Source organism: Dipodomys ordii, unplaced genomic scaffold, assembly GCF_000151885.1.
Source record: "Dipodomys ordii isolate 6190 unplaced genomic scaffold, Dord_2.0 Scaffold26, whole genome shotgun sequence".
Taxonomy (NCBI): Eukaryota; Metazoa; Chordata; class Mammalia; order Rodentia; family Heteromyidae; genus Dipodomys; species Dipodomys ordii.
The window spans coordinates 14,348,992-14,362,609 of NW_012267242.1; the positions used below are offsets into that span (position 1 = coordinate 14,348,992).

A 13,618-nucleotide genomic window follows, 5' to 3' on the forward strand; every position below is an offset into this window, starting at 1 on the left:
AAACGGGCTTAAGAATATTGGTAGAGGGGCTGGGAAGGTGGCTCAGTGGTAGAGTGCTTGCCCTGCATGCCTGAGGCCTGGGTTTGATTCCTTAGCACCACATAAGCAAAAAGAAAAAAGCCAAAGTGGTGCTGTGGCTCAAGTGGTAGAGCGCTAGCCTTGAGCTGAAGAGCTGAGGGACAGTGCCCAGGCCCAGAGTTCAGGCCCCACAACCGGACCCAAAAAAAAAAAAGAATATTGGTAGAGAATGTACTTTTCATTCTTTCAACTACATTGAAGAGCAACTCATTGACACAACTCAGTGAAGATTATCCATAGGAATGTTTGTTATGTTTTTCGATTACATATTTCTTTAGAAAAATTTTACTACCTCAACATCTAGCAATATTCTGGGTAATCTGGGATTACTTTGTATAATGTCCCATTAATGACAAAATATAATGGAGAACAGAAAATTTAGTCTGTTGGAAGGAAATGAAACTGCAAAGTAACCACTCATTTTTGTTTTTGTTTTTTTTTTGGGTCCGGTCGTGGGGCCTGAACTCTGGGCCTGGACACTGTCCCTCAGCTCTTCAGCTCAAGGCTAGCACTCTACCACTTGAGCCACAGCGCCACTTCCAGCTTTTTTCTTTTTGCTTATGTGGTGCTGAGGAATCGAACCCAGGGCCTCATGCATGCAAGGCAAGCGCTCTACCACTGAGCCACCTTCCCAGCCCAGCTTTAGTATCTTGCTTAAAACAATTTCCTAGAAAGTTCTTCAAAAAAAAACAACAACAACTTGGGGATGTACTTGGTTTATTAAGGTGAGTGTGGAGGTGTACTTGAAGTTTTTACCTGAAGAGATGAGACCAGCAGACCAATTGTAAGGCAGAAAGAGGCTGCTTACTTAGGTAGATTGAAAATGTCTGTGTGTATGTGTGTGTGAGAGAGAAAGAGAGTGATCTGGAATATAGATTTATTCTTCGTGGAAGGCTGATTTCTTCCCTCTCTCCCTGACTAGCGTCTACCCTGTAGCCCCCACTGGCCTTGAACTTGCTGTTTTCCCAGTTTAGCTTGAGCCTTCCTAGCTTGCTGGCAGGCTAGCTCCTAGAAGGCATTTATTTGGTTTCAGGCTTTGTTGACTACTTTTCTTTGTCAAAAGGACTTCACATACTTTGACTTGTATAGAAGACTTGATTGTTAACATTGTTTTGCTTAATGTTAAAAGTAGCTAAACCATGAAATATGTACACATACTTTATACTATACTAAATTGATGGTGGTGACAGCGTTGTGCTGAGGCTCTGGCTCCAGGCCTTGTGAGTGCATGTATACACGTTTACTGAGATAAATATCCAGCCTTATATAGGCAGTTCTTGTGGTATAAAAATGAAGTATCATCTGTAGCTCCTTAAGGAATTGATCAAATGAATTGTCTCAAGTATTGGCGAATCTTCTTGGTGTGTTTCTTTGAAAAAAGTGGTGTTGGGTGGTGAAACTTAACACATTTTGCCCATACTTGGTACCTAAACTCTTTTCTCTCTGTTTCAATCTTCAGTATCCTACCTTGTAAATACTGTTATTTGTATATACTGTAAATGATGACATCGGTGGGCACTAACCGAGCCCGGGGAAACTGGGAACAACCTCAAAACCAAAATCAGACACAGCACAAGCAGCGGCCACAGGTAAAGAATGCAAGTAATACAGATCAATGGGTAGGTTTGGTGGTTGATAGTTGTTTCCATGCAATTTATAACATCATTCTCTGCTTTGAAGTATTCATGTAGGTTTCTTACTGTTATCTGGTCCTTTTTACACTTTATTATTACTATTATTTTTTTTTTTTTTTTGTCGGCCGTGGGGCTTGAACTCTGGGCCTGGGCGCTGTCCCTCAGCTCTTCAGCTCAAGGCTAGTGCTCTACCACTTGAGCCACAGCGCCACTTCCGGCTTTTTTCTTTTTGCTTATGTGGTGTTGAGGAATCAAACCCAGGGCCTCATGCACAAGGCAAGCGCTCTACCACTGAGCCACCTTCCCAGCCCCTGCCCTCTGATCTTATTGAGACCTTACCTGATTTTTCCTTTCCCATGAGAAGTGGGCATTTTCATTGTGTTTGTGCAAAATTAACAAATTAGACACCCTTGAGCATTGCTCAGTTTTAGATCTCAAGGAATAAATTAACCACCTGAGTATTAAGTTTGGTTTAAATGAGATCTGTTTTCCATAACCAGTTTGGTGTGTTGGTACCTTATAGTGAATGAATCACTTACTTTTGGCTCTAGAATTGACTAGAATTTTCCCCTTACCCATTTTTCTATTATCTGTTTCCATTTGATTTTTCCAGTGGAATTTTAGTACTTAGAATTTTTTTTTTTTGGGTCCGGTCGTGGGGCCTGAACTCTGGGCCTGGCTCTGTCCCTCAGCTCTTCAGCTCAAGGCTAGCGCTCTACCACTTGAGCCACAGTGCCACTTTCAGCTTTTTTCTTTTTGCTTCTGTGGTGCTGAGGAATCGAACCCAGGGCCTCATGCATGCAAGGCAAGCGCTCTACCACTGAACCACCTTCCCAGCCCTAGTACTTAGAATTTAATTTCAATTATAACAATAAAATCTTGATGTCTTTATATAGCATTGGATACTCAGAAGATATAACGAAGCTATCTTTGAGCTAAATCTTACTTGCAATAAGAGGTAGCATTGGTAATTGAAAACATAGGAAACTGGTACAATTTTTGCTTTCTAGTACTATGGATTGAATTCTGCCTCATGCTTGGTTTCCCACACCCCCAGTCCAACTTTGCAAACAAATTAATGTGAATTAAGGGGCTTGTGTTTCAAGGTTAATGATGTAATTCTGAGCTGAAAGCTCTTTTAACTGAAGATTTGTGGAAAAACTACCTGTTCTTTGTGGGATTGTAGCAGTGAGACAGTTACAGCTTCAGAGTTGGAGGCATGGCTCAGGTGGTACAGTGCTAGCCAGTGACCAAAAATGTTTTAAGTACAGAGATTGGATTCAGACCAAAGAAAAGAAAAGAGTTATGGCTTCATTCTGCTTCTGATATTTTGCTGATTTAGGCATTTAAAACACAACATTATTGCCTGGTCTTTCATGTATGTGTGTATGCCAGTACTGGGGCTTGAAGTCAGGGTCTCCCACTTTTGCATGGCTTTTTTGCTCCAGGCTGACATTGTACCACTTGAGCCATACCTGCACTTCTGCTTTTTGTTGGTTAATTGGAAATGAATTACACAGATTATCTGTCCTGGCTGAGTTTTGAACCAGGATCCTCAGATCTCAGCCTCCTGAGTAGCGAAGATTACAAGTGTGATCCAGGACCCCATAGCTTGGGCATTTGTTTGTTTATTGTTTATTTCTGGTCTCAGAGCTTCAACTCACTGTGTGAATGCTGTCTCTGAGCTTTTGGTTGGAGATAAGAGTCTCACTGACTTTCCTGCCCTGGCTGGCTTCAAACCTTTATCCACATCTCCGCCTCTTGATTGCAGGCATGAGCCATGGGCACCGGGCTTGCTTGCATATTTGACAGACAAAAAGAAATGGGTAGTGCAGAATGTAGAGATTAACAACTTAGGTTCCCCTTATTTTTGAATTCTTGCCTCTTAAAACTTTTGATCATTTTCATTCCAAGGCCACTGCAGAACAAATTCGACTTGCACAGATGATTTCGGACCATAATGATGCTGACTTTGAGGAGAAGGTGAAACAAGTGAGTAACCACTATTTTGTGTAAGCTTAATGAAAAGAAATCAAGATTAAAGCATATTCAAATATTACAGATGCCCACTAGGATTTTTCTATATATTTTTTTCTTCTATATTTTTTGAAATAATTGGTCTAAAAAGGTTCTGAAAAATTGTTCTAAAAGGTGCTTTTGTTTTCTGATATACGGTGTCCTTTTGGATAGATAATCTGTTTAACAGTTTTATCTTCTGATTTTATTGAATGACTGTTGTATGTGTTTTATGTTTTTGGGTATTGAACCTAGGGCATTGTATATGCTAAGCTCTTACCACATACAACAACTTTAAGCAGCTATGGATCTCAGAAATGTGAACATTGATAATGCTAAATCCTGTGGCTAAGGTTTTTTGATTCTCCATTTGGTGCTTATTTATTTGATCGCTTTATACTTTGACCCTAATTATAATTTATAGGTGTTAGTATTTTGGGAATAGAACTATACATTTTACATATTTTGCTGGTACTGGAATTTGAATTCAGGATCTTGGACTTGATCGCTTGCCTGGCACTCCTCCATTTGAGTCATACCTCCAGCTTGACTTCTTGTTGGTTGTTTTGGAGATGGAATCCCTTGAATTTGTTTTGCTCTTGGCTGGCTTCTTTTTTTGTGTGTGGTAAAATCTTCTTCATGATGATTGTTGATTTTTCTCTTTCAGTTGATTGACATCACAGGCAAGAACCAGGATGAGTGTGTGATTGCTTTGCATGACTGTAATGGAGATGTCAACAGAGCCATCAATGTTTTGCTGGAAGGAAACCCAGACACGGTAGAGTGCTAATAAAATGTTTTAGAATGTGGGTTTTGGGTTGGAAGGCTAATCATCTAAAAATAGCTAGTAGGGCAAGTTACCTAAACCAGCATACTTTGTTGTCAAACTAGAGTAGGAAGATTTGGGGATTGGTTGCTACAGATAGTACTTAAAATTTTTGTACAACACATTGCAGAAAACAGGCAAAAAAGTAGGTGGCTTATTGTGAATTATTGCTGGTGTTTGATAGTCTAAGTTACTAATCATGGAAGATTTCTGCTTGTCTATTTTTATTTTTGTTGAGCAAAGTCATACTTTTTTTTTTTTTTGGTTACTCATGGGTCTTGAACTCTGTGCCTGAGTGCTATCCCTGAGCTCTTCAGCTCAAGGCGAGCGCTCTACCACTTGAGCTACAGTGCCACTTTCGGTTTTCTGGTGGTTAATTGGACTTGCCTGCCCAGGCTGGCTTTTAACTGAGGTCCTCAGATCTCAGCCTTCTGAGCTAGGATTCTAAGTATGAGCCACTGGCACCTGGCTTCATACTCATTTTGAATTCAGGATATACCAATCAGTGTCACCATAGCATCATATTAATATTATTTAATTGCCTGAACTTAATTTTGTTGCAGTAGCAAAGAAAGCATTTGTCAACCATAGACTGATAGAGAAGGATTGGTTACCCTGGAATTTAGCCAAGTTAGTTTCACTTTTTCCTACTTTATGAAAATTCTGTTTTTCTGTTTGTCTTTGTGCCAGATTATAGTTTTTTTTTTTTTTTTTTTTGGGTTGTGGGGCCTGAACTTGGCCTGGGCACTGTCCCTCAGCTCTTCAGCTCAAGGCTAGCACTCTACCACTTGAGCCACAGTGCCACTTCCGGCTTTCTTTTTGCTTATGTGGTGCTGAGGAATCGAACCCAGGGCCTCAGGCATGCAAGGCAAGCGCTCTACCACTGAGCCACCTTCCCAGCCTTAGTTACAATATTTTTAGGAACACTGCTTTATTAACCTTTGGGATATTACCATAGAGCTTTTTTTTTTTTTTGCCAGTCATGGGGCTTGAACTCAGGGACTGGGCACTATCCCTAAGCTACTTTTTGCTCACGACTAGCACCATACCACTTGAGCCTCAGCACCACTTTCAGTTTATTCTGTTTATGTGGTACTAAGGATTGAACCCAGGGCTTCATACATGCTAGGAAAGTACTCTAAAATAATTGAAGTTAACTTTTTTTTCCTCTCAAAAGGATAGTGCCATCAGACCCCTGTGGCTCATACCTGTAATCCTAGCTACTTAGGAGACTGAGATCTGAGGATTGTGATTCAAAGCCAGACTAGGCAGGAAAAGTCCGTGAGACTTTCCAGTAAACCACTCAGGAAACCAGAAGTGGTGCTGTGGCTCAAATGGTAGAGTGCTAGCCTTGAGCTGAAGAGCTGAGGGACAGCGCCCGAGCCCAGAGTTCAAGACCCACTATTTTTGAAAAATCACATCCCAGATAAATATGATGAGTACTTACAGTTTACTTTGGAATAATTTTCTCAAGATTTCTTTTTCTTCTTGGTGGGGGAAGAATCATGCCGGCCTCCCCCCCCCCTTTTTTTTTTTTGGTTGATCATGGAGCTTGAATGCTGTCCCTCTGCTCTTCAGCTCAAGGCTAGCACTCTACCACTTGAGCCACAGTGCCACTTCCGGTTTTCTGGTGGTTTTTTTGGAGATAGTCTCACTGACTTTGCTACCCAGGCAGGCTTTGAACCGCAATCCTCAGATCTCAGTCTCCTGAGTAGCTAGGATTACAGGTGTGAGCACAGGGCCCTTATCATGCCTTTTAAAGAGTTTATTTTTTGTCAGGTGCTAGTGGCTCACGCCTGTAAAGCCTAGTTACACAATAAACTGAGATCTGAGTGTCTGGTTCAAAGTCAGCCCAGGCAGAAAAGTCCATGAGACTCATCTCCAATTAAACATCAAAAAGCCAGGTGGAGTTGTTTCTCAAGTGGTGGTGCCAGCCTTGAGCAAAAAAGTTAGGGGACAGTGCCCAGACCCTGAATTCAAGCTCTAGTACCAGCACAAAATAATTTTTTCTCCCCCTCAGGTCCCATTTGTTTTACCTTACATCTTTTGTTTAGTGCTACAAGCCTGACTTATAAAAAATAGAAACAGAAGGGGGGCTGGGAAGGAGGCTCAGTGGTAGAGTGCTTGCCTTGCATGCATGAGGCCTTGTGTTTGATTCCTCAGCACCACATAAGCCGAAAAACCTGGAAGTGGTACTATGGCTCAAGTGGTAGAGCGCTAGCTTGAGCTAAAGAGCTGAGGGACTGTGCCCAGGCCCAGAGTTCAGGCCCCATGACTGACCAAAAAAAAAACAAAACAGAAATAAGCTACAGAATAATGTGTTTGTGCCACAAGTGAAATCAGTGGGAAACAAAGTCAGCTGGTAGGAATGTTGAATATTGAAGGTATAGGTCCATCAGAAAACTGATAGTGTTTAAGGAAGATCATAGTAATTCTTTTCCCTTATAGATTTGGTACCAGCAGTTAGTGTATTTATAGGGGAAAAAGAAAGGCGACAAGCTCCTTAAACTTGCCAGGTTTTGAAACTAGAGTAAATTTTGGTTTTAGTGTAGTTTCAATGGTTCATGAGGCAGATTTAGCTATAGAGTTATGCCATTTGAATTAAAGCTGTTGTGAGCATCAAATGACACCGCAATTGTATGTAATAAGAATAAGCTTGGGTCAGAAGAATGGGTGGAAAGATACTGCTGAGTTCTTGGTCGATACTTAATCTTTTATACAATTAGTAAACTTTATGGTGTTGAACTTGCATTATACTTTTAATTTTACTACTTTTTTCTTTTTTTATTTGTCCTGCAGTTTGAACCTCAGGACCTGTTTGCTATCCCTGAGCCTCTTTGTGCTTAGTGCTAGTGCTCTACCACTGGAGTCACAGTGGGACCTCCTGCTTTTTTGAGTAGTTTATTGGAGATAGTCTCATGGGAACTTTTATACTTGCAGTGGCTTTGAGCTGCAGTCCTCAGATCTCAGCCTCCTAAGTAGCTAGGATTACAGGCATGAGCCACAAGTGCCTGGCTCATAATTTTACTACTTTAGGGGGCAAGCTAGGGTTTGAACTGAGGCCCTCATACATATTAAGCATGTTCTCTACTATTGAACTATCACCCCAGTCCCAAATTTGTCCTCTTTTTAGGTTTATTTTTGTGGTACTAGGTTTTGACTCAAGGCCACATGATTTCTAAGCTTGAATGGTACTTTTGAGCAGTGTTTCCAGCTGTTTTTCACTAGCAATTATTAGGATAGGATATTGCTTCTAATCATCATCATTGGGATCACAGACATGTATCACTTCATCTAGTTTGCTCAGTGGAGACAGAGCCTTGCAAACGTCTTCCCAGACTGGCCTGGCACCCTCATCTTCCTATATACCTTGGGATGATAGGTATATGCCAATTTTGGGGAAAGGGATAATTTGGGGACATTGACCTGAGTTTCTCTCACATGCTAGGCAAGCACTCTACTTCTTGGGTCACATTTTCAGTACCTTTGCTTGTAGATATTTTTTATTTTTTTGTTTTGTTTTGTTTTGGGTCCGGTCGTGGGGCCTGAACTCTGGGCCTGGGCACTGTCCCTCAGCTCTTCAGCTCAAGGCTAGTGCTCTACCACTTGAGCCACAGTGCCACTTCCGGCACTTTTTTTATGTGGTGCTGAGGAATCAAACCCAGGGCCTCAGGCATGCAAGGCAAGCATTCTACCACTGTGCCACCTTCCCAGCCCTGTAGATATTTTTTAGATATAGTTCCATGATTTTACCTAGTATCAGACCAGACTTTGATTCCCTCTTACTGATTGTTCCTACATAGCTAGCACCACAGGTTCATACTACTACACTGAATTTACTATTGAGATAGGGTTACAATAACTTACCTAGAGCTTCCTGTGAACCATTAGCTCTGTCTCCCACATAGTATGGATTATAGGCATGGACTAGTATATGAATACCTATCCATTTTTAAGTATTTAATTCAGACATTTACATTGTGGGCAATCTTCACTCCTATTTCCAGAACTCTTAGCAATCTCAAATAATTTGGTATGCATTAAATAACTACATTTCTCTCTTTTTCTCCAGCCCTTAGTAACCTCTTATGTTTGTGTGATTTTACCTCATATAAGTAAAATTAATATAGCATTTGTCCTTGGTATTTTTTTCTTTTACTGATTTCACATAGCATGTTTTCAGTGTTTATATTATACATAGATCAGAATTTCATGGCTTGAAGGCTGAATATACATTGTAGGTATATGCCACTTTAAAAAATATCCATTGGGCTGGGAAGGTGGCTCAGTGGTAGAGTGCTTGCCTTGCATGCATGAGGCCTTAGCACCACATAAGCAGAAAAAGCCAAAAGTGGCACTGTGGCTCAAGTGATAAAGTGCTAGCCTTGAGCTGAAGAGCTGAGGGATAGCACTTAGGCCCAGAATTCAGACCCCACGACTACCCCCCTCCCCCCAAAAAATCCTTTAATCTGTTAGAATTATTTGGCACTAAGTTACTTTATAAGTTGGTCAATAGTGCCACCTCCCTATCCAGCTTTGTTGTTGGTTGTGGGGCTTGAACTTAAGGCCTTGGTGATGTCCCTGAGCTCTTTGCTCAAGGCTAGTGCTCACCACTTTGAACTACAGCACCAAGAGTGATACAATGTGATCCCATTATTAGATAATACAGAATTATTGTTGATTTTTTTTTTAGGATTAGTATTGAGTCTTGTTAAAGAATGTCCTTTAAAAGAAGCATATTTGTTATACACATGCCGGAAAACTACGGTGAAAATCCTTGGTGTACAATTAATACCCATTATAAAAAAGAAGAATGACAGAAAGTAAAAAAAAGTTCTGTTGAGGGTAGGAGTCGGAGAAGAGAGGAGGATAGGCAAATGGAGAAGGTAAATGATAACTATGGTTCAAAAGAGAAGATTAAGATAAAGAGGCAAATTAGATTTGGATATTTTATATACGTGTATCATGTATTCTTTAAAACTAAGCTAATGGGGCTGGGAAGGTGGCTCAGTGGTAGAGTGCTTGCCTCACATGCATGAGGCCCTGGGTTCGATTCCTCAGCACCACATAAGCAGAAAAAACCGGAAGTAACCCTGTGGATCAAGTGGTACAGCGCCAGGCTTGAGCTGAAGAGCTGAGGGACAGTGCCAGGCCCAGAGTTCAGGCCCCATGACTGACAAAAAAAAAAAAAAACAACAAAAACTAAGCTAGTAGAAAAAAAAAGGATAATTAAAAAAAGAACCAGAGGTGTGGCTCAAGTGGTAAAGCACTAGCCTAGAAAGTATGAGGCTGAATTCAAACTCTAGTCTCCAGTGCTCTCTCTCTCTCAACAAAACAAAACAAAAAAACAGCCCTTAAAGAGAGAAAGAGAAGTAGGCCGGGTACCAGTGGTCAAGTCTATAATCCTAGCTACCCAGGAAGCTGAGATCTAAGGATTCCAGTTCAAAGCCTTGAGCAGAAAAGTTCAGGGACAACAGGCTCTGCGTTGAGGCCCCACAACCAACAACAACAACAAAAAGAATTAAATATACTCAAGGAGACTGAGATCTGAGGATCATGAGGAGCAAAGTACATGAGACTCTTACCTCCTTAACCACTAGAAAACTGGAAGTAGAGCTGTGGTTCAAATTAGTATAGTGCTAGCTTTGAGCAAAAGAGCTCAGGGACAGCACCTAGGCCTTGAGTTCAAGCCCCACAACTGACCAAAACCCCAAAACTGGAAGTGAAGGTGTGGTTCAAGTGGTAATGTGCTGGCCTTTTTTTTTTTTTTTTGGTCTTGGAGCTTGAACTCTTGGCCTGAGCACTGTTCCTCAGCTCTTCAGCTCAAGGCGAGCGCTTTACCACTTGAGCCACAGTGTGGTTAATTGGAGATAAGAGCCTCATGGACTTTCCTGCCCCGAGCTGGCTTTGAACCATGATACTCAGATTTCAGCCTCCTGAGTATCTAGGGATTACAGGCATGAGCCACCAGTACCCGGCTTCAGTTCTTTTTTTTTCTTTGTTAGTTATGAATAAAAACGTAAAATATTGGGCTGGGAAGATGGCTCAGTGGTAGAGCGCTTGCCTTGCATGCCTGAGGCCCTAGGTTCGATTCTTTAGCACCACATAAGCAAAAAAGAAAAAAGCCGGAAGTGGCCCTTGTGGCTCAAGTGGTAGAGTGCTAGCCTTGAGCTGAAGAGCTGAGGGACAGCACCCAGGCCCAGAGTTCAGACCCCACAACCGGACCCCCTCAAAAAAAGATGGAAAAAAAACCCCAAAAACGTAAAATACTGGGTGTTGATCATTCCAAAAGAAATTAGTTTTTTCAGCTGAGGGAGCACACTTAATAAGGACAGGTTACTAAGTTCTGTGATACACCGAGCAACTGAACCTGGGGAGAGATCTTTTGGAAGTGATCCCTGAAATCCATTATTTTAAGTACCTAGCCTGCAAAAAGAACATTTAATTTTAGCTAAATGCAGCAGTATACATTGTTAACCCCAGCAATTCAGGAGGCTGAGTTGGTTAGATTGTGAGTTTGAGGTTAGGGACAGTATAGTTGTTCTTGATCTCAAACAATAATTAAAGAAACAACAAAAGAACTTCAATTTTGGCCAAGTGCTGGTGGCATGAAGTCTTGATCTCAAACAATAACTAAAGAAACCACAAAAGAACTTCAATTTTGGCCAGGTGCTGGTTGCTCATGCCTATAATCCTAGTTACTCAGAAGGCTGAGATCTGAGGATTGCTGTTCAAAACCAGCTTGGGCAGGAAAGTCCATGAGATGCTTATCTCCAATAGCCACCAGAAAACTGGAAGTGGTGCTGTGGTTCAAGTGGTAGAGCACTAGCCTTGAGCTGAAGAGCTGAGGGACAGCGCCCAGGCCCAGAGTTCAAGCATCACAATCAACAACAACAAAAAAAAGAACTTCATTCTTGGCAGATAGGTATAAAGTTCTGCCTTGTTTCCTAAATATTAGTTGAAAGTATCTTTAACATGAATGTTGAGAATAGTTTTCCTGATCTATACCCATATTGATTAGGCATGCATGCTTTACCTTCATTTAGCATTCCTGGGAGATGGTTGGGAAGAAGAAAGGAGTCTCAGGACAAAAGGATGGTGGACAGACGGAATCCAATGAGGAAGGCAAAGAAAATCGAGACCGGGACAGGGACTATAGTCGGCGACGTGGTGGGCCACCAAGACGGGGAAGAGGTGCCAGCCGTGGAAGAGAATGTATGCATGGGGCTTTATCAAAACTGTGTGTGGGTCAGTGACATCTAGATTCAGGAGATGTGCTAGGCAGTACCCAGGGACGATTATACTTCCTTTTATGCTTTCTTGTCCCCTGTTAGTCTGGCATAAAATTTCTCTGTAGTCATTTGTAAAGTTATTGGATTCATAATCCTCTGTTGTGGCTTATTATTACCATTTCTTCATATCCCATTCTTCCAGCTCATATTCTCTTAATTTTGTCTCCCTAAAGTTTTTTTTGTGTGTGGGGGGGGGTGTCAGTTATGGGGCTCAAACTCTTAAGGGCTTAGGCACTGTCCCTGAGCTTTTTCACTCTACCATTTTGAGCCACGGTGAGACTACTTTCCCAAATCTTTATTATACCAGCTTTATATATTTATACATAAATATCTATTGACTTTTGTTCTGGTTGTGTGTGTGTTTTGTATTTTAGTTCGGGGTCAGGAAAATGGATTGGATGGCACCAAAAGTGGAGGACCTTCTGGAAGAGGTACAGAAAGAGGCAGAAGAGGCCGTGGCCGAGGCAGAGGTGATCAGTTTTTTGGGGATGGATATTGAGGGCAAGTTATTTTTTAGTTCCATAAGGGCCAATTTATTTGAAAATAAATTAATATGGCATGTGGTTATCTTAGTTCATAAGATGGTAAGCCTATTTTAGAGATTACTGATGTGGAGAATAAGAAGGTAAATGTCAAAATCCCTCAACAAGAATGATTGTCATATTTTAACTAATTTATGTTCTAGATTGGACTGGAAAGGTAAAGCATCTGATATATCAAATATTATTCCAAAGCTGCTTTAGCTGTTGAGATGATTTTATATTTACTTCTAACATACTTTCTCTGCTCTTACCCCACTTAGGTGGCTCTGGTAGACGGGGAGGAAGATTTTCTGCTCAAGGGATGGGGTGAGTTTCTTTGGCCCAGTGTTTTTAAATTTTACCCTGAAAACAATAGGCAACCTTAACTAAAATGTTTAGAATGATTTAATGAGACTAATTAGATGTATAGTTTTAGGGTTTATTTCCAGACATATACATTAACTACCTGGGTAATCTCGCTCTCTCTCTGTCTGTCTCTGTATGTGTGTGTGTGTGTCTGTATGTGTGTGTGTGTGTCTGTGTGTGTGTGTGTCTGTGTGTGTGTGTCTGTGTGTGTTCGTTCGGGCTTGAGCTCAGCCTGGGCATTGTCCCTCAGCTCTTCACCTCAAGGCCTAGTGCTCTGTCCTTGAGCCACAGCACTACTTTGGGTTTTCTGGTGGTTTATTGGAGATAAAGAGTCTCACAGACTTCCTGCCTGGGCTGGGTTTGAACTGTGATCCTCAGATCTCAGCCTCCTGAGTAGCTAGGATGACAGGCATGAGCCACCAGTGCCTGGCTAATTTATCTTTTTATCTTTCAGTATATGCCATGTGTAATGACTTCTGTGTGTATGCGTGTGGGTGTGTATGCACGCGTGTGCATATCTGTCTACCTGTCTGCGTGTGTTCACATGCGTACATTGATACTGGGTCTTGAGCTCAGGACCTTGTGCTCTTGGCTTCATTGCCTTACCACTTGAGCAATGTTTCTACTTTTGGCTTTTTGCTGGTTAATTGGAGATGAGACTCTCATGGACTTTCTTGGCTTCAAACTTTGAAGCCATGATCTACAGATTTCAGCCTTCTGAGTAGCTAAGATTATAGGTATGAACCACTGGTACCCAGATTACATTATTTTTTGGGGGGGGTCCGGTCGTGGGGCCTGAACTCTGGGTCTGGGCGCTGTCCCTCAGCTCTTCAGCTCAAGGCTAGCGCTCTACCACTTGAGCCACAGTGCCACTTCCAGCTTTTT

The 13,618-nt window shown here is 41.6% G+C and overlaps 1 protein-coding gene across 1 annotated transcript in view; it reads left to right on the forward strand.

Annotated features, from left to right (window-relative positions):
- Ubap2l (ubiquitin associated protein 2-like) overlaps positions 1 to 13,618 on the forward strand; it is a 68,917-nt gene that overhangs the window by 3,008 nt on the left and 52,291 nt on the right. Inside the window, exons 2-7 of the mRNA XM_013015029.1 lie at positions 1,538 to 1,667; positions 3,627 to 3,704; positions 4,396 to 4,506; positions 11,601 to 11,769; positions 12,221 to 12,316; positions 12,649 to 12,694. Coding sequence (XP_012870483.1) covers positions 1,578 to 1,667; positions 3,627 to 3,704; positions 4,396 to 4,506; positions 11,601 to 11,769; positions 12,221 to 12,316; positions 12,649 to 12,694 — 590 coding nt within the window. The 5' untranslated portion in view covers positions 1,538 to 1,577. The remainder of the gene's footprint in view (positions 1 to 1,537; positions 1,668 to 3,626; positions 3,705 to 4,395; positions 4,507 to 11,600; positions 11,770 to 12,220; positions 12,317 to 12,648; positions 12,695 to 13,618) is intronic.